General features: G+C 37.8%; 2 protein-coding genes across 4 annotated transcripts; both read left to right on the top strand.

Moving 5' to 3' along the window:
- Positions 1-963: 963 nt before the first annotated feature.
- LOC130413559 (polycystic kidney disease 1 like 1) lies at positions 964-17,304 on the top strand. Of its 3 annotated transcripts, XM_056738855.1 has the most exons (48): positions 964-1,111; positions 1,639-1,830; positions 1,908-2,076; positions 2,305-2,533; positions 2,646-2,789; positions 2,946-3,149; positions 3,236-3,414; positions 3,497-3,700; positions 3,830-3,993; positions 4,084-4,491; positions 4,805-4,870; positions 4,968-5,144; positions 5,230-5,307; positions 5,465-5,607; positions 5,726-5,846; positions 6,046-6,169; positions 6,247-6,439; positions 6,808-6,864; positions 6,974-7,192; positions 7,716-7,964; positions 8,053-8,169; positions 8,245-8,393; positions 9,022-9,122; positions 9,236-9,431; positions 9,766-9,849; positions 9,947-10,154; positions 10,243-10,349; positions 10,553-10,769; positions 11,458-11,631; positions 11,780-11,899; positions 12,042-12,111; positions 12,200-12,291; positions 12,374-12,542; positions 12,696-12,819; positions 13,111-13,195; positions 13,363-13,533; positions 13,653-13,771; positions 13,853-13,966; positions 14,053-14,176; positions 14,255-14,338; positions 14,422-14,597; positions 14,683-14,917; positions 15,103-15,204; positions 15,303-15,443; positions 15,658-15,789; positions 15,882-16,067; positions 16,162-16,320; positions 16,409-17,304. In XM_056738855.1, exons 1-48 carry the CDS (start codon positions 1,045-1,047, stop codon positions 16,607-16,609), a joined length of 7,344 nt encoding a protein of 2,447 aa, XP_056594833.1. In that variant the 5' UTR covers positions 964-1,044; the 3' UTR covers positions 16,610-17,304. The 3 variants fall into 3 exon arrangements, with proteins under 3 accessions (XP_056594833.1, XP_056594832.1, XP_056594831.1); XM_056738854.1 differs by lacking the exons at positions 964-1,111; positions 1,639-1,830; positions 1,908-2,076; positions 2,305-2,533 and having other exon boundaries at positions 2,715-2,789; positions 8,242-8,393; positions 13,853-13,954; XM_056738853.1 differs by lacking the exons at positions 964-1,111; positions 1,639-1,830; positions 1,908-2,076; positions 2,305-2,533 and having other exon boundaries at positions 2,715-2,789; positions 8,242-8,393.
- A 362-nt stretch (positions 17,305-17,666) lies between these two features.
- pdia4 (protein disulfide isomerase family A, member 4) lies at positions 17,667-21,284 on the top strand. Its single transcript, XM_056738856.1, has 10 exons — positions 17,667-17,934; positions 18,288-18,441; positions 18,517-18,722; positions 18,829-18,967; positions 19,067-19,272; positions 19,376-19,534; positions 19,624-19,775; positions 19,858-20,014; positions 20,124-20,357; positions 20,651-21,284. The coding sequence occupies exons 1-10, from the start codon at positions 17,847-17,849 to the stop codon at positions 21,064-21,066; spliced, it is 1,911 nt and encodes a 636-aa protein (XP_056594834.1). The 5' UTR covers positions 17,667-17,846; the 3' UTR covers positions 21,067-21,284.
- Positions 21,285-21,912: the final 628 nt, after the last annotated feature.

Raw genomic sequence — 21,912 nt, 5'->3', positions numbered from 1 at the left:
AAAGCCTATTTGCTGACGTAATTTGGGATCCTTGTCTGGAAGCACAACGCAATCGCATCCAATCCGTTTCACCATTTGAAAGCGAAAGTGTCAATCAAGAGGCCACGCCTACTATTCCACCTGTTTCTGCTATATATACAAGAGGGCAAAGAAACTGGTTACACTAAGGACGAAACAATTGTGACAATGTTGCTTTTGACCCCATGGTCGGAATTGTGTTTTATTTTGCAATTTATTTGTGGTATCAGTCATGTCGAAGGCAATCTGGAAAAGGGTATGTAACAATTATTAAATGTGATATGGCCATCTTGATAAAAGACCTTGAGGACAGTTTGTTCATTATATAGGCCTACTTTATACAGTTATTCAGAAGAAACTTGGATTCAGCAACTGTAGCTCATTGGATTTATCCCATCAAGAAACTGATCCTCCACTATGCTCAAAACTGTACGTAATTTTTTTTATATTTTTCATTTCTTCTATGCTACTTATTTAGGCTACTTATGCATTTCATTAAAAAAGTTATATATAAAAAAATATAAAGTTTAAATTTTCGATTTTGTGCACATCATGATCAAAATTTATTAAACAAAACCAATTTTGATGTATATATATATATATACATATATATATATAAATATATTAAATTTTTTCATTGTTTTGTATTAAGAATGTCTGATTTTGTATGCCAGCAGATTCTCTTTCTGTGTGTGTGTCTCTTATGGCAATGATATGGGCCGGCTGGCACCTTCTGTTCATGACTCCACTGTATCTACTTTAACTGACAAAGTGCAGATTGGAAAGCCTTTCCTTCTTGAAGTTTCAGGTTATTCGTGTGCTTGCTGTTATTATTAAATGGCGCTTCTAATTGAATTCATTTGAATAATTTAAGACATCTTAAATCCTATAAGATTATATAAGGATACAATGTAGACATATTTTCTTCCTCCAGGCATTCCGGATTTGAGCAAAGAAACCTTTTCTCTGGTTTTATTTAAGTTAAGTGGGAACTCTGGTTCTCAGTGCCTGCATAATACTTCCAGTATGGCCGGTGGATACTTCACCTGCTACATAAATACAACAATACCTTCTGCTGGATTGCATTATTTAAGTAGGTTTACCAGATTGTACCGTTTGTTGATAAATAAATAAAATATGTGACCCTGGACAACAAAACCTTATGGAGCAATTTTTCGAAATTGACATTTACATCATCTGAAAGCTGAATAATTAAGCTTTCTATCGTTGTATGAGTTGTTAAGGATAGGACAATATATGGCGCAGATACAGACGTTTTTAACTCTGGAATCTGAGGGTGCAAAAAATCTAAACATTGAGAAAATCGCCTTTAAAGTTGTCCAACAGAGGTGGTGTAGCAGGCCATCTACTCACAAAAATAACTTTTTAATAATTTAGGGTTGAAAATGTACAAAATATCTTCATGGAACATGATCTTTACTTAATATCCTAATGATTTTGGGCATAAAAGAATTTTTTTATAATTTTGACCCATACTATGTATTTTTGGCTTTTACTAAAAAAGTTCCTGTGCTACTTAAGACTGGTTTTGTGATCCAGGGTCACATATAGCAAAGCAAAAGATTAACAATTGTAACTCCTTTTTGTTTGTATTTTAAGATATGACTGTGATCAACCACACGCACACTCGTTCTACCAGCTGGAAGGTTTCAGCGTGTCCTTCTGGGCCTGAGTTTTTGAATCTCATGTTGTCCAAGACAGATCAAGATATTTGTGCCTCTCTGCCCATAGACACAGTGAATAGACGACAGAAGGAAACATTTACAGAAGCTACTCACAATCACAAGCAAGGTGTGATCCTCTTCCCTCTCACGTTAAACAAAGCCACACTTACAAACCTCTCAACACTGTTTGTATTCCATGTTCAGCTGTGTGGATCCACACTGACAAACAAGCGTATGCAACACAGGAAGATATAACACTTGTAGCAGTAACAGAAGAACCAAAGCTACTATATTTTCATTGGCTATTTGGAGACGGAACTGAAATAAAGACAACATCGAGAACCTTCACAAAGAGATATCAACTCCCAGACAAGTACATTTCATTTGATTACTGTTTATATTGTTTCTCTAAAGGATGTTTCCTAATTTCTTTGAATAGAAGTGTCTGCTAAATGTAAATTATATACTATAAAAATTGAATGACAAAATTATGAGGGATGAGAGGAAATACATTTTTGTTACTCTCAATTGGGCTTAATTTGTACTGATCCAAGAATGTTGTGGTATTTACTAGATTTGTTTTTCTATTTTTACTTCTCAGATTTAATGTGACGGTCAGTGTGTATGATGGTCCCACTTCCGTCAGCTCAGATATTTATCCTCTTGTAGTTCAGAGAGCTGTGCGGCCCAACAGGCTTCTGTACACGCCTTCAGTGTTATTAAACAGCACTGTGAGCTTCATCTGCAGAATCAGCACAGGCACTGATGTCTCCTATCGCTGGAATTTTGGAGATGGAACAGAGCGAGACGGATCAGGCATTGAGCATCACAACTATAACAAGTAGAAATCTGTTCTCCTATTATGCGTTGTTTCTCTTTACACAGCATTTTTTAATTACCTTTAGCACTAACTAAACTCATGTTATTTTATTCTTAAATGTGATTTTTCATAGAACCGGTGAGTATGTAGTTGAGGTAATTATGTCCAACCTGGTGAGCACTGCGACCTTAACAGGACACATCTTTGTAGTTGAGGAACCATGTCAACCTCCAATGGTGAAAAATATGGGCCCCAACAAAATACAGGTATACGGCTTCTATGGCATACAGAACATAATAATACACTGTAATATTTACATAAAAAACTAAGCAAAGAATCCCATAACTTTTCAGTGTCAGTATATATTAAAGTGCCAAGGTATACAGTAAATGCTGAACATGTGTCGTTTATTTTATTTCTAGGTGTGGCGGTATCAGAATGTGCGTCTTACTGTGACCTTTGAGGCCCACATTCAGTGTAATGTCTCCAGAGGTCTTCTGTATAGATGGACTGTATATGACATGAGGGAACAGCCAGTGCTCCTTCCACACACTGAAACTGATAGGCAATATTTGGTACTGCCAAAGTATTTCCTTCGTTATGGAACATATAAAGCTATAGCAAAGGTAATGTCCTTTTGTTCCACCTATCAGAAAGATATTTTTATATATAAAGAATAACAATACACGTGTAACATGGATTGTTCTTTAAGGTCCAGGTGGCTGGTAATGTGGTGTACAGTAACTACAGTGTTGGAATTGAAGTGATGCTCAACCATCCTGTGAGTGTCATCAATGAAGCTACAAACATTTTTATTAATCGTCAAGGTGGCACCATTGCACTGGATGGAGGAAAATCGTATGACCCAGATTACCCCAATAATACTATAAGGTATATAAGAATTGTTCACCACGCAGCATTAATGATTCATTTACTGTCAGAGTTTTAATTGGTTTTATCCATTTTGTTTTAGTTACAGTTGGTCATGCAGACCAGTTCACACAAAAGAGAGCAACTGTTTCAACACAAACATTCAGACTACTTCAGCAGTACTTCAATTTCCCACTTATTCCCTGAGGTCTGGCTTTGACCTGTTTCAGTTAACTCTTACTGTGTACAGCAGGAATCGATCGTCTACATCTGAGGTGTTCATCACTGTTACAACAAAACAAGTCAGGTAAATGTATTCCTGTACTTTTAGTCAAGTTAATGTTATTGTACACATTAAAATGTAAAAAATATGGGGCAGAATGAATGAATTATATATACGGCATAACTTTTGTTTTTCGTTTCTCATTCTATCCAGAAAAATTCATATGTCTTGTACACATTGTTGTGGGAATTCTGTGAACTGGAATGAGCAATTTTCCATCTTTGCTCTCTGCTATGAATGTGATTCCCAACCCCAGAATGTCACATATAACTGGAAACTTTACCTTGTTAATGCCTCAAGCAAGGTTATTACAGAGGGTAAAAATACTGTAATTTGATATTTAATTGTTTTGAAAGTGATTTGCAATAAATATTCAGTGTATCATGTGCTCTCTCTCTCTCTCTCAGCCCCATTCTTCAGCATTGTGGATCTAGGTTTACCAGCTAAAATAGAGGAAAACTTGTATCTCTTCCAAGAGCCTGTGGAGACCCCCTACACGGAAGCCCCATTTACTGAGCCCTCGATTACAGTGTCTCTGCCTCCTTATCTTTTATCTAATAATACTGATATTTCATCCTCGGTTACACACAATATCTTGGCTTCAGAGATCTATACAAAACCACATACTACTAAATCACACACTCACAGTCCCAACAAAAACATGTTAAAACAGTCATCTTTTCCGGATACCTCAGATATGGACCCATCCTTAAATCTGCCCTTTCTAGAGGAAGCAGAGTCCTCCGGGGGTCAGTGGGAGGATGGGGATCCTTTACCACCCTCAGACAGTGCGTCATTGACTGATGTGAACTCAGGTATGGTATTAGGCTGACAGTCCAAATTATGTTAAAAGCTGCTAGACGTACAAATGTATTTCTTTTTTCGAACAAGATGAAGGCTAGGCCGATGTTTTTTATGTTCATTTGTCTAGAGAGACAAAGCCGGTATTGCGCGTCATCGTACATCAAAAACGAAATTAGACGCCACCTGGTGGTGGATTTGTTTGGGCACTTCGCATCACGAGACAAATCATAACGATTGGAAAATAGTAGAATATGTGCAAAAATGATTTACACATTATCAAAAAATGAATTGAGTAATGTTTAGATCAAATTGATTGTTGTTTAGACTATGATTACTATAACTTTGGAATCGAAGAGGCTGATCCTGGGGTCCCACTTGGCAGACCAACAGGTACACATCATGTCTGTTCCTCATTGTTTCTGATTGCTAATATTAAAACGGCACAGGCTTGCCATAATGATTTAACTGTGAGTTTTATGTGTATAAGGGATTGATCCAATGGGGTTTAGCTGGAATGAAGATTCATCCTTTTATTCGTATGACGACGAGGGTGATAACCTGGTGGACCCGAGCCTGCTTGGACAGGCGGTATCGGAGAAGACCCTCCTGGATCTACACAGAGAGCTCATTCATCAGACTGTGTCTGAGTCTAACACTCTCACAGGTAGGTGACATGTTAACATACTTTTTAGGGGCTGAGATAATTCAATGTCATTGTTCTTAAGACTTGCTTTGACTTTTCTTTTTAGGGTTTTCATCTTCTGTTGTCACATTTAAACCCTTCACGCTTAAACTGAAGAGTCTTTATATGCTTGAGGTGTCTGCAAGTGAGTCCGTAAATCAGCTATGGCCTGCCTTGGTTGTATTTGTCTTGTTATGGGAATTCAACTCATGTTAATGCAAATTGGACCGTGTAATTTTCTAATAGTTATTTTGATTTGGGAAAGAGCTGTTTGCATTTTTGCTACTGTTTTATTATATCAGGTTGTGAGGGGCGGCTGCAGGGGAAGAGCCAGCTGTTCTTTCACACACAAGCTGTTCCTGAGGGAATGAGATGTCAAATACAACCAAGCACAGGCTCTGAAATCCACACTCATTTCAGCATCTTTTGCTCTTCTGGAAAAGAGGTCTGCTGCTTTTTTCTCACATTCTTTGGAATTTCAAATGTTTAAAAACATTTCTGCTTGATATTTTTACTATTTCTGGTATTTCTCTAATATGATTTGATTATATTTCTGTGATCAGGATCTCATGTTTGAGTACAGTTATAGTGTTGGAAGCTCTCCAAGGAGACTGCTTTACGAGGGCAGAGATTTCCAACATTACTTTAATCTTCCAAGTGGGGATCCGGATGAGGATTACAAGGGTAAATTTGACAGCTAGAAAAAAAGCAAGACAGGAGCTCAAATTCTAATTTGAGATTGCTGTTAAAATGTCTTCTATTGTTTTTATTGAGATCATTGACATGCATTGACGTTCTGTATATTTCTTCACACGGATATATCTATACACATACTGTATAAAGTCTCATATGTTCATTTAGTCATAAAATCTGTTTCCCACAGTCACAGTCTATGTGGAAATAAAGAATAGATTCGGAGCGTCAACCAAGCGCTCCCCTGTGAACGTCACTGTTCTACCAAGCTTTCAGATGAACTTGTCCTCTCAGCTCAGCCCTGATCAAGAACTGTGCGTATACAAAGAAACTACTTAGAAAATGTTGATATCTTTGTCTGTTTCGCAAATATTTAAACTTCTTCTCCTAGGTATATATATGGAATAGGTAACTTAACCGGTCTGCACAAAATTGGAAGCAACAGAGACATCATCAACTACATTCATCTTCTGACCACAGTGTTAAACCGTCTGAGTCTGAACCAAGAGTTCTCTGCTGATCTTCTGACTCTTACACGTTCAGCTCTCATTTCATCCACCTGTCAGCTTACCATCACTGACCAGGTTACTGTATAAACTGAATGTTGATAGTTCACCCAAAACTGAAAATTCTGTCATCATCGACTCAACTTCTTGTTATTTCAAACCTGAATGGCTTTCTTTCTTCTGTAGAACACAAAAGAAGAATGTTGTTAGCCGAACAGCGATGGCAGCCATTCACTTGCATTGGTTTTGTGTCCTTACAATAGAAGTGACGTGTGCCAGCGCTGTTCGGTTACCAACTTTCTTCAAAATATCCCCTTTTGTGTTCTGTGGAACATGATACATGTTTGAAATAACAAGAAGTGGAGCAAATGTTGCACTATCCTTTAAAGATCAGCAAAAATCATGATGTAAATAATAATAGTAATTGTGTTTTCTTTTCTTCTTAGGGAATTCTTCTGGAAATCATTCGCATGCTTACTGATTTATTCAAAATCCCTTGTCAAGTGAGTCACAAGAGTTTAAACAACTAAAAAAAAGACATTTTGTAGCCTGTATTCAGTTTATAATGTTCTTTTTTCAGATTAATTTTCATCTGTCTCATACTTGTCTTAGGTCACATTTGATAGTGCAAATAAAGTATTCCATCATGTTCAGAACATCTCATCAAGCCTACATGAGTCCAAACCGCCAGCAGGACACTTACTGGACATCAAGGTTGTGAATGCACTGGTTTCTCTCCTGTCTGGTGTCCTGGATGCTCCAGTACTGTCCATCAGACCAGGACAACAACTCATAAACAAAGTCCTTCACACAATCGCTGATTTAGTGCTGGTAAGAAAGCCTTAACATTCACTGAAGAGAAATAACACAGCATTGACAGATCTGCGTAGAGCTCCAGCGTAAAATGGGACATAAATAATGCTAAAATACCTTAAAGGCATAGTTCACCCAAAAATCACTATTCTGTTATCATTTACTCACCCTCTTGTCTTTTCAAACCTGTATAAAGTTTGTTGTTCTGCTAAACACAAAGAAAGATATTTGGAAGAATGTTTGTAACCAAACAGTTCTGGGGCACTATTGACCTCTATAGTGGGGGGGGAATACTATGGTAGTCAATGGTGACGTTTTGATATTCCACATTCTTAAAAAACATATTTTTTGTGTTCAACTAAACAAAGAAATGAAAACAAGTTCTGAAAAATTTGAGAGTGAGGAAATAGAGAATTTTCCTTTTTGGGTGAACTATCCCTTTAAATACACAATAAGATTTACATTGTTCTCCAAAGCAATCAAGTTGAAAAATAATAAACAGACATCTGTGATCTTAACCGTGGCATGTTTTGGATTGCAGAGGTATATGCTGTCCAATGATGTCCCACTGTACAATATGAGCACCACTTCAATGAAAGCATTAGTCTGGACCGTTGACCACTCTCATACGACAGTGAAATCATTTGGCCTTACCACGTTCCACCTCACTGACTTTCTGGAGATGCAATTTCAGCAATGGAATAGCAATTACCAACACAACCCCTGTGTTATTACCTGGATCACGGAGTACAAGCAGAGCCCGTACCGCTGGGCCAGGACCCCCTCACAGGTATACTATAAATGCATGACTGGGCTTGAGAATACATGCACCTTAAACCATAAAGCAAACTGCATTGTAACGTAATGCGATGTTGCAGCTCGATGGAGACACAGCAGACATTCGGCTCTACAACTGCACGACAAAGAAAGAAATCAAAGTGCGACACCTGGCCACACCGGTTACCATTGCATTTCAGAGGAGAGAGGAGAGCAATGTAGGTCTTTTTTCGTTTTTATCATCATTAAGAGCAAATAATTATTCTGAGTTGTGCTTGTCGGTTTCCCAGCAGAGCAGACATGAGGAGTTTGCTCTTCTTCGTAGCCGTGTGAACACCCATCAATTCAACGTCACGCAAAAGATCCTGCAAAGAGCCCTTCACGTCACTGTGCGATTTTACAGGCCAGCTGAACGGCCTTTTCCCATACTAATGCTGCTGAGGTGAGGCCATATCTGCATTTCATTGATGTTGTTCAATTAAGCTCTTTATCCGTCTTGGACTCTTGCATATCAAGACGGATATGTGTATTTCATATATTTTTCGTCTCAAAACTAGATACATTTAAACTCATCTGTATCATGTCTTTTATGGATGACTGTGAAAAGCATTTATTACCAAATCACAAATTATAGGAAAGATGTGACCCTGGACGACAAAACCAAAATCAATTTTTGAAATTGAGATCTTTAGATAATCTGAAAGCTGAAGAAATAAGATTTCTATTGGTATATGGTTTGTTAGGATAGGAAAACTATCTGGCGGAACAACAACTGGAATCTGAGGGTGCAAAATATTGAGAAAATCTCCTTTGAAATCGTTAATCTGAGGCACTGTAGCTTGCCATTCACTCACAAAATTAAAGTTTTTAGACATTTACGGTAGGAAATGTATAAAATATCTTCATGGAACATGATCTTTACTTAATATCCTAATGATTTTTTGCAAAAATATTATTTTTACCCCTACACTGTATTTTTGGGGATTACTAAAAATGTTCCTGTGCCACTTAAGACTGGTTTTGTTGTCCAGGGTCACATATATGTTCCCAATTTTCCCCTCTGTTCACAGACCGTATGATCAGCCAACACCTAAACTGTACAATGAGAAAAGAATGCATCACTGGAAAGACCAGACACAACACATATTTCTCCCTGCATCCTCTCTGCACGGTTTGAATCATATTCATTCATACATTTTGTTGTTTGACACAAAGTAAGATTTAATTGTGAATAAAATGTTTCCTATATAAGCATGATAAAAATGAAATTGTTTTTATTGGCAGTTGCTGGCACTGTCTACCTGATGCTTCTCAATGCTGACTATAATGAAAGCCCTGGTAACAAGTACATTGCCAGTGCAGTGAACTACACAGTTAACATCGAGTCTGTGGAGTGTTTGTCTTGGGATGGTGTGAGAGAGTGGAAATCCGATGGTTGTTTTACGCATGGTGGAGTTTCCCCAGACAAGATCAACTGCAGGTTTGTTACGGCCAATAAATGCGCCACCTGGTGGCAGAACATAAAATAATGTTTCATGTACTTGTATTCTTATAAAGTTATTAATTTTACACTTATAGTCTCAGAACATTCTTTATTTAATGTGTGTATTTTAATATTTATTTATTTTAATAAGTGTGACAAAGTGAGAAAGCCTGTACAAGCATTTGAAAATCAAACATTTTTGCCTATGTCAAATAGCTGTATTTTTCAAATAACATAAAAAATGACAGAATATTCAGATGTAAAAAATCTGGATTCTGAACTCATTAACTATGTGACTGATAGTAGTTTATTGTTTTTGTTTATTTTTCAGCTGCATGCGCTTGACATCATTTGCTGTCTCACATCAAAAAATCATATGCAGTCATAACTCAACTGATGTTTCGCAGTTTCTCAAGTAAGCCAGACCTCCAACCTCTCTCCAAATTCATCAGATCTAACATACATTTTGATACCCAGACATTACATTTACAGATGTTTTCCTTCTGTGACAGCTCGAATACAAACTACACACTGATCATTGTGTCAGTCCTTTTCTTGACTCTGTATGTGGTGGTGCTGGTCATCAGTACACATACTGATGTTTCAATGCAGAAAACTACAGGCTCATTTCTGCTACCAGAAAACAATCCTCTAGACCAGTTCCTCTATGCTGTCACCATACAAACAGGCTTTAGATCTAGGACCAAGATGACAGCAAGGGTATGAATAAAATTGTAATTGTGTTAGAATTAATTGTACAAGTTTAATGTGATGCATGCATTTATGCTTATTTGGGCAATGTTGTCAGGTCCACATTGTTCTGTATGGAGATGATGGTGTCTCTCAAACAAGGGAACTCAGCAGTACTGACTCAAAACTTTTTACCTGCAACTCTAGGAACACTTTTATTCTTAGGTAAGTTTATACGTCGCAAAAATCTTACCATAAAGGCACCTTTCCTTCCACTATTTGTTTATACTTAGTTTAAGCAGGTAAAATTGCCTTGAACTGTGACTCTGTTGCCTTTAAAGTACTTTCTAAAGTCTCATTTTATTCTATGATGGCTCCTCACTATAGCTCATTTTTTCACTTTTTTTCATTCATGGGCCATTGTACAGCACTCCACAGAGTCTGGGTCGAGTATGGAAGGTGCACGTCTGGCATGATAATGGAGGTCAATGCCCCAGCTGGTTCCTGAGTCATGTGGTGGTCAGAGACCTGGTGCAGGGATCCTGCTGGTTCTTTCTGGGCCAGTGCTGGCTGGCAGTGGATGAAGGAGATGGAAAAGTAGAGAGGAGCCTCAATGCTGCTGAACACAGCCTGACATTTAAACAGGTTTAACACACGATGTCTTGTGTCTAGTATTAAGAATGTTTAAGGGATACCTTAAAAATAAAAAGGCCTACACTCTTAAAACATGTGGTGCTATATAGCATCAGTGGTTCTTCAGAGGTTCTTTGGGGTGACCGAGGTGCCATATTTCAGTATAAAGAACCTGTTATGGTTCTTCAGTGGTTCTGTATGGCACCTCAATAATCCCAAAGAACAGCTGAAGAACCACTGAAGCACCAAAATATGGTCATCTATAGCACTAAAAGTGGTTCCCCTATGATTTTGTCGGGAACCAAATAGGAATAAAATAATAAACTCATGTCATTTTTACTTGAAAATTACTCTTTATTCTGTGGAACACAAAAGAAGATATTTTAAAAAATGTTGTCTTTTTAATGGAAGTCAATTGGGTCAATGTTGTTTGGTTCTTAAAATATCTTCTTTTGGGTTCTGCACCAGAAAGAAAGTCATACAGGTTTTGAATGAAAAATATATTGGGGGTGGACCATCCCTTAAGGCTGTGTTTCATTGTGTATTCACAAATGTAATTTTAAATGATTTGCGTTCCTACATTTTTCAACAAAGCCAAATAACCATTGGGATATCTCTCATATAAGTATTTTAAATATAATTTTTAATTATGTAATATATGACTCTTCTGTCTTTTTCTTGTGTGTTGTTTTTGGACAAGTTTCTACATTTGAAACTCACAGAGTACTTGGGGGACTTTCATCCATGGCTGTCTGCCTACAGCTGTCCGTCCTACAGCTCACACACGCACGTGCAGCGTTTAAGCGTGTGTATGCTTCATCTGCAGGGTTACATGTGTGTCGGCACAATGATCATTAATCTTTTGGAAGAACAGGTGTTTATACCCTTCTGTGTGAACATGTTCATGATTGTACTGATTTACTATTAAGTTGCTTTGGAAAAGCTTGTGCTAAATGCTTTTGTAAATGTATTTCACAATTTTGAGACAAGTCCTTTGTTTTCCACTTCACACAAATGGCTAGCACTTCCTAGAAATGGGCCTTATCGATGTTTCACCGGTCTCCATGGTAACAGGGCTGTGCAGTGTTCTTGCTGTGATGCCGGTAGGGAGTCTGGTGTCTATGGTGTTTCGTGTCAGTAAGGTCAGAATTCCCAGGGTGTCTATATTGTCCCTCAATGTCCTTTTGCCACACAGTTAAACATGCATTATTTGCACTAAATTCAGCCAATGAATATTTATGCTGTATGTGTTAGATATTAATCAAACTGATTATTTCTTTTTAGACAAACATTTCTAAGAATCTCTCAGAAGAACAGTACAGGGTTAATGTGCCTGATGTTTACTCTGTAGAAGGTACATTTTATGCCTTTTCATCTGTTATAATCTATGCTAAAATAGATTTATACAAATTGGCATGTGTTTGTTTGCTTGTCTGACACAGATCACCACGATGCGCTTCTGATAAATGATAGCACATTTGAATCGAATTTGTCCCACCGCTGGACTCGGGGCTCATGGAGGAAGGAATATAAGGTAGACAATAACATACAGACGTCTTAATAAAATTAAAGTTATTTTAGTGTACATTGATAAACAGTGGAAATGTGTCCTGCAGTATGGTACTCAGAATTGGAAGACATCTGATTCAGTGCCTGCGTCAAAACAGCAGGAGGATGCAGATGCTATCATTGAGATTGCAGACGACAACAGATCCGATTTCAACAACAGATCACATATGAAAAGCAAACAGAATCAGTCTGATCTCAGATCATGCACCTCTGCAGGTTAATGAACTTATAAAATGTTTGACTGTAGTTTTACTTAGTATTTTGAAATTGGTTAATTATTGTTTATGATATTATGTTTTGTTTGAGATAAGTAATAATTTTGATATGTATTGTAAAATAAATTAACTTGAATTTTACTTTCTCACACAGACGTTCAGGAGAAGTTTTGTGTTAGAATGAGCAATCTTAAATTGTGGTGTTATTATTTGGGCTGGACCCTCTGCATCTCCCTCTCACTAATGTCTATTACCATCACGTCGACTTTAGGAATAAGGTGGGTGACCTTTTTTTGCACTTAAAGGTAGGTATAGTTTACCTTGAAATAAAAATTCTGTGATATTTATTCACCCTCATGTCGTTCAGACCGTTTATATGACTCTTTCTTTTGTGAAATAAAAAGAAGATACTTTGAGAAATGAGTAAATGACGAAAGTGTGGGCAAGTAAATTGTTGAAGAATCTTTGAGTAAACTTTCCCTTTAAATATTGTTTAAAAACGTGTGTTTGCTTTCCAAATTTGTTTTCCAAATTTATGAAAATAAGGATTTAAATTTGTTACGCTTCAGGTTCAGCAGGACAAAGGCTCTTCTGTGGATTCATTCAGTGTTCTGTTCTCTTGTGTGCTGTGGCTTTGTAATTCACCCAGCGATGGTAAATCATCTTCTAACCACACATATTGCACACATTGTGCAGAGTAACTATAATGTATGTGGTTTCAATTACATACTTGGCCCAGGTTCTAACAGGTCCGAGCCTAAAACGCAACAGTTAATCTATATCAACTAAAACCTGAAATAAACTGTTTTTGTTTTCTGCAGATACTAATAATTGCTACCACTGTGTCTCTGCTGCATCGAGAGAGACCAGACTGGTTCCACAGTCTGAGTGTTAAAGGACCCGTTACTGAGTTATTGAGACACAGGGACCAAAAAATAGACAATGTGTTGTTTCACCCATGCCAACAGGGGACGATAACACAGTTTGAGAAGGTAAAGTCCATTAAAAGAATCACACATGAATGTAGAATGCTTGACTGAACCAAAATGTTATAAACTGTTTAATATTTGAAAGCAAATATGCCATTATAATGCATTATTTTTACGGACAGGTGCTTGCAGCCCGTCAGAGAGCCAGATACCTCCGTCTGGTTCGACCACCAAATTCAACAACGTTAAAGAGCGTGAGGGGTCAGATTAAGAAAAGAACCCTCCTTCACAAAACAGCAAGGTCTTACTGTTTGATCTGCCTTGATTTTCATATTTGACCCTTGACCCCCAGGACCTCAAAATGATTGTTTTGCCTTCAAAGGGATTTGATGTTACACCTTATCATGCTGTCACTCATTCTCTTTGTAACGTACGGAAAATCTGACAAAGACCACAACTACCCTTTGAATCAGGCCATAACAAAGTACTTCACAAAGTAAACACCACACTTATCCAGAAAACAACTACTATACTGCTTATGAGTTAACTTGATAACAATAACCAACATTGTTGTATCATCAGGAGCCAACAGAATTCATTTCATTCTATCCAAAACCATGATGATTGGTGGAACTGGACATCGACTACATTCCTAGAGAGACTGTACCATAAGACCAATGGCCATGATAAAATAGCTAATATTGAGGTACGCTTACTGAAGATTTGTTTAACATAAGTCCTGAGATTTAAGTTACTTAAGTGAAAGTTGCTTTTACATTCGTAGACCGAGCCTTTAAGTGGTGCCTATTCTCTCACTGCGACCCCGATTATTAAAAAGATCGATAGCACATATAACTCATCATCTCAGGTAAACCATCAACAATGTCTGACTACAGTAAAGTCTTACTGGTGAAGACATGTAGGTTTTATTTCACTTTTCTCTACGAACAGATTTTGAATTTGTTGGGAAAGAGCAGCTCTGAAATACGAAGTCAGACCGTAGAGGAAGATCTGAGCTCCACCGACTCAAGCTCCAATGACCAATCTGTCATAGAGAATGACTCACTTTGTGGAAAACTTGGTTGCTATGAGGGAAAAGGAGTGAGTGTCAGCCTGGGAAAAACAAGGTACAGAAACACTCTCGAGTTACTCATGTATAAAGACTCATGTATATAAATATGTGACTGGATTTGTAACTTACATGGTTAACAGGTCTCAAGTAATGCAGGTCATTGAAAAACTTCAGACCACTGGCTGGGTGACTCGGTTTACCCATGTTGTGAGGATCCAGTTTCTTCTTCACAATCCGCCCACTAACCTCTTCACGTCAGTCAGCATTGCAGTTGAACGAAGTCCAACAGGAGCCCTTATGCCTTCAACCACTGTCCAATCTACCAGACTCCATCATTTCCCAGCTGCCCTTGATTACAGTGTTATGACCTGTGAGGTGAGCGATCACATGCTGTCTGAAAAAACAACAGCTGAGCTGATAACAATGGGTCGAATGTGAAGGTTAAATTGTATATGCTTTTACTTGTTTACCTGAATGTGATTCACTTAGTAAAAAATTGCAAAATAATTTGTGTGCAAAACTACTTCAGGTTTTTAATTTACATGTCTTTGTACTTCTAGCACCTTTTCCTTTTATTTATATTCCTTCATATGTATTGGCAAATATATGTCATGACTCAAAGAGGACGGCTTTACTGGACAAACCTTTGGAGCTGGTTAGAGGTGACATCATATTTCAAAACAATTTCAAAACATTGGGATATTATGTTGTGTCATGATATCATGTTTTTCAGTATTTTACATTTCATTTTTTGACACAGGTGGCACTTATCATCTGTGGTCTTTTGCGCTATGCCTGCTCTGTGTACCACTCCATGCTAAAAGCAGAGATGATTGACTTCCTGCAGAGGGTTGATTTTAAATTACATGTTGACTTAAGTCCCATCTTGTTATGTGAGAAGGTAGGAAAATCTTGTTAAAGGTATTTATGACTTTATTCATATTGCACAAAGTCAAATAAATCAATTGTAGGTGAAAAATTTGAAGTTGGAAAAATAGTGTTTACTATCACACAGCCCTTGACATGAAAAACATTGTTCTCTAATTAGAAACATTGTATTTTTTGTATCTATGATGTAATTCTTATAAACAATAAACATCATCTTCAATTCACAGCTTTCTCTAGCAGTCCATGGCATTGTTGTGAACTTGCTTCTCCTGAAATGTTTGCTCTTCTTACGGCTTAACAAAACAGCAGCTGCAGTTTCTGCTTCGAAGCAGGTCATCTCCAGCCTGCTTTGGTTACTGGTATTGATTTACATGACACAATATGTTAAAATCTTTTCAGTCCATTAGCGTAGCAAAGGCCATTTCAATTAAATTACTTTATTTTTCTTTAGGCACCTGGTGTTATTGTCGCACTGGCCGCCTCCTGTCTGTGGAACCTGATCTTGAATTCATTCCTGTCTACTAGCACTGGATTTGTTGATTTATTTTTGGACCACTTTAGTGAAATGTCTTACCAAATCAAAACAAAACTTAATTTTAGTGTTATATTTTGCGCTTTGATTCCTCTGAAAGCTGTGGTATGTAGAGAAATCACATGATGTGATGCACTTTTTATATAAATATTTCACTTGGTTAACATGAACTTATTTTAATATTGCTCTTGCTTTTCAGGTAATTGGCACCCTTACCATTTTTGTGAAACAAATAAAAAGAACTACAAAGAGAAAAGATAGGATCACAGTGTTTGACCTGATCTCTTACATCAGAAATAAAGCTTTACTACTTATCGGCAAAGGCAGCCAAAAACCAGACTGTCGTGTTCATACAAATGTAAGTAGTGCCTTTACTCATTACAAAAACGTTATATCATGACTTGGTGAAAATAGTCTGTTGTTTGAATCTATTCTTCTTCACCCAGAGCTTTTATTTGGAAGAGTTTGAGGATCTCATGGATGAGCTACTGTTTCATCTTCGCAGTATGTCAGAGAACGTCAACACCCTCCCAGCAAAAGAAAATGTATTTGAAACCCAGAGCACTTTCTCCTTTCCAAATTCTCAGCATCATCATAGCTCAGACTCAGAGGTTATTATCAATTATCAATCAGTTACATTAATTTAAGGTTATAAATGACATCAATGGCATCATATATGGATAGAGTGCAGATTTTGATGTGACATTCATGAGTGTCCAGACAATCAAGTTTGAGGAGTTGAAACACAGAAGTCTGGACTTGAAAGGTGTTTCATTATTATCACATGAAGAAAACACTTTAAGGGAACTCTTGCTGTGTTTTATTATGAAAATTTAAACCGACGAAAAACCCAGCCGATCCATTCAAAAGGAATAAAGGATTTCAGAAGCCAACTGAAAGAACCTCATTCAAGCAAGCGGCTCATCTTTACCCAGCTGAGTGGAAATACATGTCTTCTGAAATCCTCTTCGAACCAGCCAGGATAGGACATGTTAAAAAAGTGACATTCTAACACAAATGAAAAGAGACAATCCATCTTGTGAACCCTCAACGCAAGGTTGTGGGTTCGAACCCAGGGGAATGCAAATACCTATGTAAAATGTATAGGATAAAGCAATGTAAGTCGCTTTGGATAAAAGCGTCTGCCAAATGCATAAATGTAAATGTTGTGAAGCTGTCACAGGTCATGCAACTAACAGCGAGTTGCATGTGTTTAATGTACCTACATAGATAATAAACAATTATTCTGTGGAAGAGCAAACAAATATTCCAGGATACATTGAAAAATATGTGTAACGTTATTCGATAAAAGAACTAAAATGGACATTTTTCTGTATGACAAAATAAAATGCATAAGCCAACTTTTAAAAGAATGAAAACTGTAGTATAATGTATTGTTTACATTCACCCTATTCTCCTCATCTCGTGTGATTTTGAACAAGTGAATGACTTCATTGCAATGTGCTGTTTAAAGAGTATTTACATTACATGAACTTTATCCAAGCTGTAGTTTACTTCCTGTCTCTCAACTCCGCTCGTTCGCTATCCAATCAGCCTGCAGCTCGCAGCAGACCACCCAATTGCGGTTTCGAACGTGCTTGAGTTACGGACTCTAGTGGCGATAGACAATTGGCGGAATTCTCAATGCGCCAGCCAATCGGTGCGTGGCAAGTCAGACAAGTTCAAGTATAGGAGTGGGGACGCCAAGTCAGAAAAAATGCATTTTGCCAAAGACGCATGAGTTGTATTGACGTATGCAATATCGTTTAGTGCCAAAGCTATCTTAAGTATTATTGTATTTAAATAGCTTATTTTTCCAACAACAGTGTATGCGTCAGGTTTAATTCAGTCATTTAACAAGAATAGGCGTGAAAATCTGTGAAAATGAGGAAGATTACACTTATGTTGATAGTGCTGCTCGGAGTGACACACTTTATATTGCCAAGCCGATGTGAAGAGGATGCAAAGGATGGTAAGATTACAATTTGCGTGTTTGGGGATATTAAAATAGGGTAAAAGTCTTGCACTAGCTTCAGTTGCTAGCTAATGCATTGTGTTAGATTGTGTCGTTGCTTCCTAACAACAAATACATTCGTTTCAAACGTAGCCGTACTAGCAAAAGTTAAAGTATTGCATTTGAAGGAAAATGATGGTAACCGTCAAATTTACAGTTGTCTCACTTGGTGAACCATAGTTTGACCATAGCAATGCATTTTCCCATATTGAAACCATTGTTAATTTGCATTTTAAAAAAATCCGTAATTATTATGGAAATCATCACAAATTGATGCAAGGTGCATTTTTATTTTGCATGTCAAATTGCAGATTCAGCAGAAAATCTTGGTGAAGAAGATGTGGATGAAGATGATGATGACACTGAAGTTAAGGATGAGAATGGGGTGCTGGTCTTGACCGATGCAAACTTTGACACCTTCATGGAGGGCAAAGACACAGTATTGGTTGAGTTTTATGCACCTTGGTAAGTTCCAGTCCCTCCATTTTAATAGAAGACCGATCAGAGTCAGCTGTCAAAGACCGTTGTCATCTTTTTCAGGTGTGGCCACTGCAAACAGTTTGTCCCGGAGTATGAGAAAATCGCTAAGGTGCTTCAAGACAACGACCCATCTATTCCAGTGGCAAAGGTTGATGCCACTCAGGCTAAAGCCCTGGGCAGTAGGTTTGAAGTGTCTGGATATCCCACCATCAAAATCTTCAAAAAGGGGGAGCCAATAGACTACGATGGGGACCGAAGCGAGCAAGGTATGTGCATTCGAGTGCAAGTGTTTTTTTTTAATCACTTCCTGAAGTGATTCCGGTTACTCTGAATCACTTTCATTTGTGAAGCTTTGACTGTTTTTCCTTGCAGCCATTGTGAAACGTGTTAAAGAAGTTGCCCAACCAGACTGGAAACCTCCTCCAGAGGCCACCATTGTCTTGACTAAAGAGAATTTTGATGATGTGGTGAACAATGCAGACATCATCTTGGTGGAGTTTTATGCACCCTGGTTTGTGTCTTAGTTATTTTCTTCTGCAAGTTTTTTTTTTTTTTTTTTTTCTTGTCCAGAACGAGTGTGCAGTACTAATTCTGTTAATTTTTCAAACAGGTGTGGTCACTGTAAAAGACTTGCGCCCGAGTATGAAACGGCTGCTAAGGAGCTCAGCCATCGCACTCCTCCTATTCCATTGGGTAAAGTTGATGCCACTGAAGAGAGTGATTTAGCAACCCGGTTTGGAGTTTCTGGCTACCCAACACTTAAAATCTTCAGGAAGGGCAAGGCTTTTGACTACAACGGACCAAGGGAGAAGTTTGGTAGGCCCATTTTATAAAGATGTATATGAAAACATATGCAATGTAGTTAGAGGTGCTCTGAGATCAGAAAATAATAATCTGTTCGTGGCTGGTTTTTGTTTAGGCATTGTTGATTACATGACAAACCAGGCAGGGACTCCGTCAAAGCAAGTTCAGACTCTCAAACAAGTTCAGGAGATCCTAAAAGACGGAGACGATGTTGCGATTGTTGGAGTTTTCTCTGGTGAAGAAGATGCTGCATATGAGAAGTATCAAGAAGCATGTGAGTTATAATAATGAGGCATTGTGTTGGAGTCCATGTAGAGCTAATCTTAAAATCTGTTACTAACAATCTGTTCTTTCTTCCTGAAGGTAACTCCTTGCGGGAAGACTACAAGTTTCTACATACGTTTGATAGCGAAGTTGCAAAATTCCTCAAGGCTTCCCCAGGACAAGTTGTCATGCTTCATCCTGAACGGTTTAGATCTAAATATGAGCCAGCATCTCATTCAATAACAGTTAAAGTAAGTTTAGAGTTTGACATCCTAAGATGCACAACATTTTTTTTAATAGATTTCCTAAGGGATATTTCCTATTTTCCTAAAGGATTCCACACTTGCTTCAGAAGTGCAAGATTTCTTCAAGAAGCATGCACTGCCTTTGGTTGGACATAGAAAACAAAGCAATGATGCAAAGAGATACACCAAACGACCTCTTGTGGTTGTATATTATGGAGTAGACTTCAGTTTTGATTACAGAGTTGGTAAGAGTATAACAGACTGGCTGTACTTAAAAGTATCTAGAACATTGATATACCATTACAGCTGTTTCCATTAATGCATCACTGACACCTTTTGTTATCTTTACCACAGCGACACAGTTTTGGAGAAGCAAAGTGCTTGAAGTAGCGAAGGACTTCCCCGAGTACACATTCGCCATTGCGGATGAGGAAGACTATGCTGATGAACTGAAGAGCCTTGGATTGAGTGATAGTGGTGAAGAGGTGAATGTTGGCATTCTTGGTGAGGGAGGAAAGAAATATGCCATGGAACCAGAAGAATTTGACACGGATGTGCTTCATAGCTTTGTTATGGCCTTTAAAAAAGGTATGTGGGTTTGTTAATTATTCTGCTTATTAGTTATAATAAGAGAAATATGTCACATTTTCTCATGAAGTATTTATAAATGGCCTTTGTAATTGATCTAAATAAAAAAACTGACACTTTTAAACTTTACATTTTTGAGCAAATCCCCAGATAGACTAGTTATGCAAATACAAACAGTTTTTGGGTTATCTGTTTGATGTTGGTTGCTAAATTCTTTGGATAGTGGATCTTTTGCATAACATTTGTCACTACACATTCAAACCAATGCCTATGTGTCTTTTGTTCTCTAACAGGCAAGATGAAACCCATTGTGAAGTCTCAACCTATTCCCAAGAGCAACAAAGGACCAGTGACGGTTGTGGTGGGCAAAAATTTCGATGAGATTGTCATGGATGCCAAGAAAGACGTCCTAATTGAATTTTATGCTCCGTGGTGTGGCCACTGTAAAAAGATGGAGCCAGATTACATTGCTCTCGGAAAGAAATACAAGAATGAGAAGAATCTCGTCATCGCCAAAATGGATGCCACCGCTAATGATGTGCCCCATGAGAGTTATAAAGTAGAGGGTTTCCCTACAATCTACTTTGCTCCCAGCAACAGCAAGCAGAGCCCAGTCAAACTTGAAGGCGGTAAAAGGGACTTCGAGGAACTGAGCAAGTTTGTGGAAAAGCACGCCACAAAATTATCACAGAAAAAAGATGAGCTCTAAGAGATTCAGAGAAACCATGAACTTTATATAATTGCAGTTCCCATTAAATGGAAGTTCTCTGGAGGAATTGGTGACCTTCAGGAAAAAGAATGTTTTGATTTATTTTTGTCATTTTTATTTTGTTTCTGGGATCAAAACGTTCAGAAATATCATTCCAAACCAAGCACTGTAAATTATATTTCTTCCTCGAAGTCTTTTAAATAAAACATTTAAATTGAGTGATTGTCTTGAATAGGATCTTTATATTTGTGAACTGGGTCATCCGAATGGAATTTAGCTGTCGATCCATGTTAAATACGTGGGGTTTCTTACATCAATGTTGCAAGGTTTAGTGTAGATATAGTGAATCTGTAAACATTCACGTGACGGGATTTATGCCAAGTAAGCAAAACTGACCATTGTTGGACCATGGCATTGTGTACTGATGTCATAGACCCCTTCAGAGATTCTTCGGGAGTGGGAGGCGCTTAATGAACCAGTTGACCCAAGCCCAAACAGTCCACAGGAAGTGGCACAGTTGAATGTTAAAATGAAACATGTTATCCATATCGACTTTATGATCAAATCGATCTGTTTACATTAACGTTTGCTTCTTTACTAAGCATGAACACTCTACTAAAGAATTCGCACGACACTGTCCAAAAACGCAAAAACATTATCAATTGGTTAACATGATCCATGGCAGTAAAAAATCCGAAAACTCACAATTTGTCGCGTCGGTTTTAAGTTTAACAACAAAATGTATTCGTTCAAAATCAAGAACAAAGAGAACTTCTTCGCAAGGCCCCCGCTGCAGCCGCGCATCCGATTGGACGAATCCCCGAAAGCGCCTGGCCAATTGAACTC

Source organism: Triplophysa dalaica, chromosome 23, assembly GCF_015846415.1.
Source record: "Triplophysa dalaica isolate WHDGS20190420 chromosome 23, ASM1584641v1, whole genome shotgun sequence".
NCBI lineage: Eukaryota > Metazoa > Chordata > Actinopteri > Cypriniformes > Nemacheilidae > Triplophysa > Triplophysa dalaica.
This window is presented reverse-complemented; position numbering and strand designations above follow the sequence as displayed.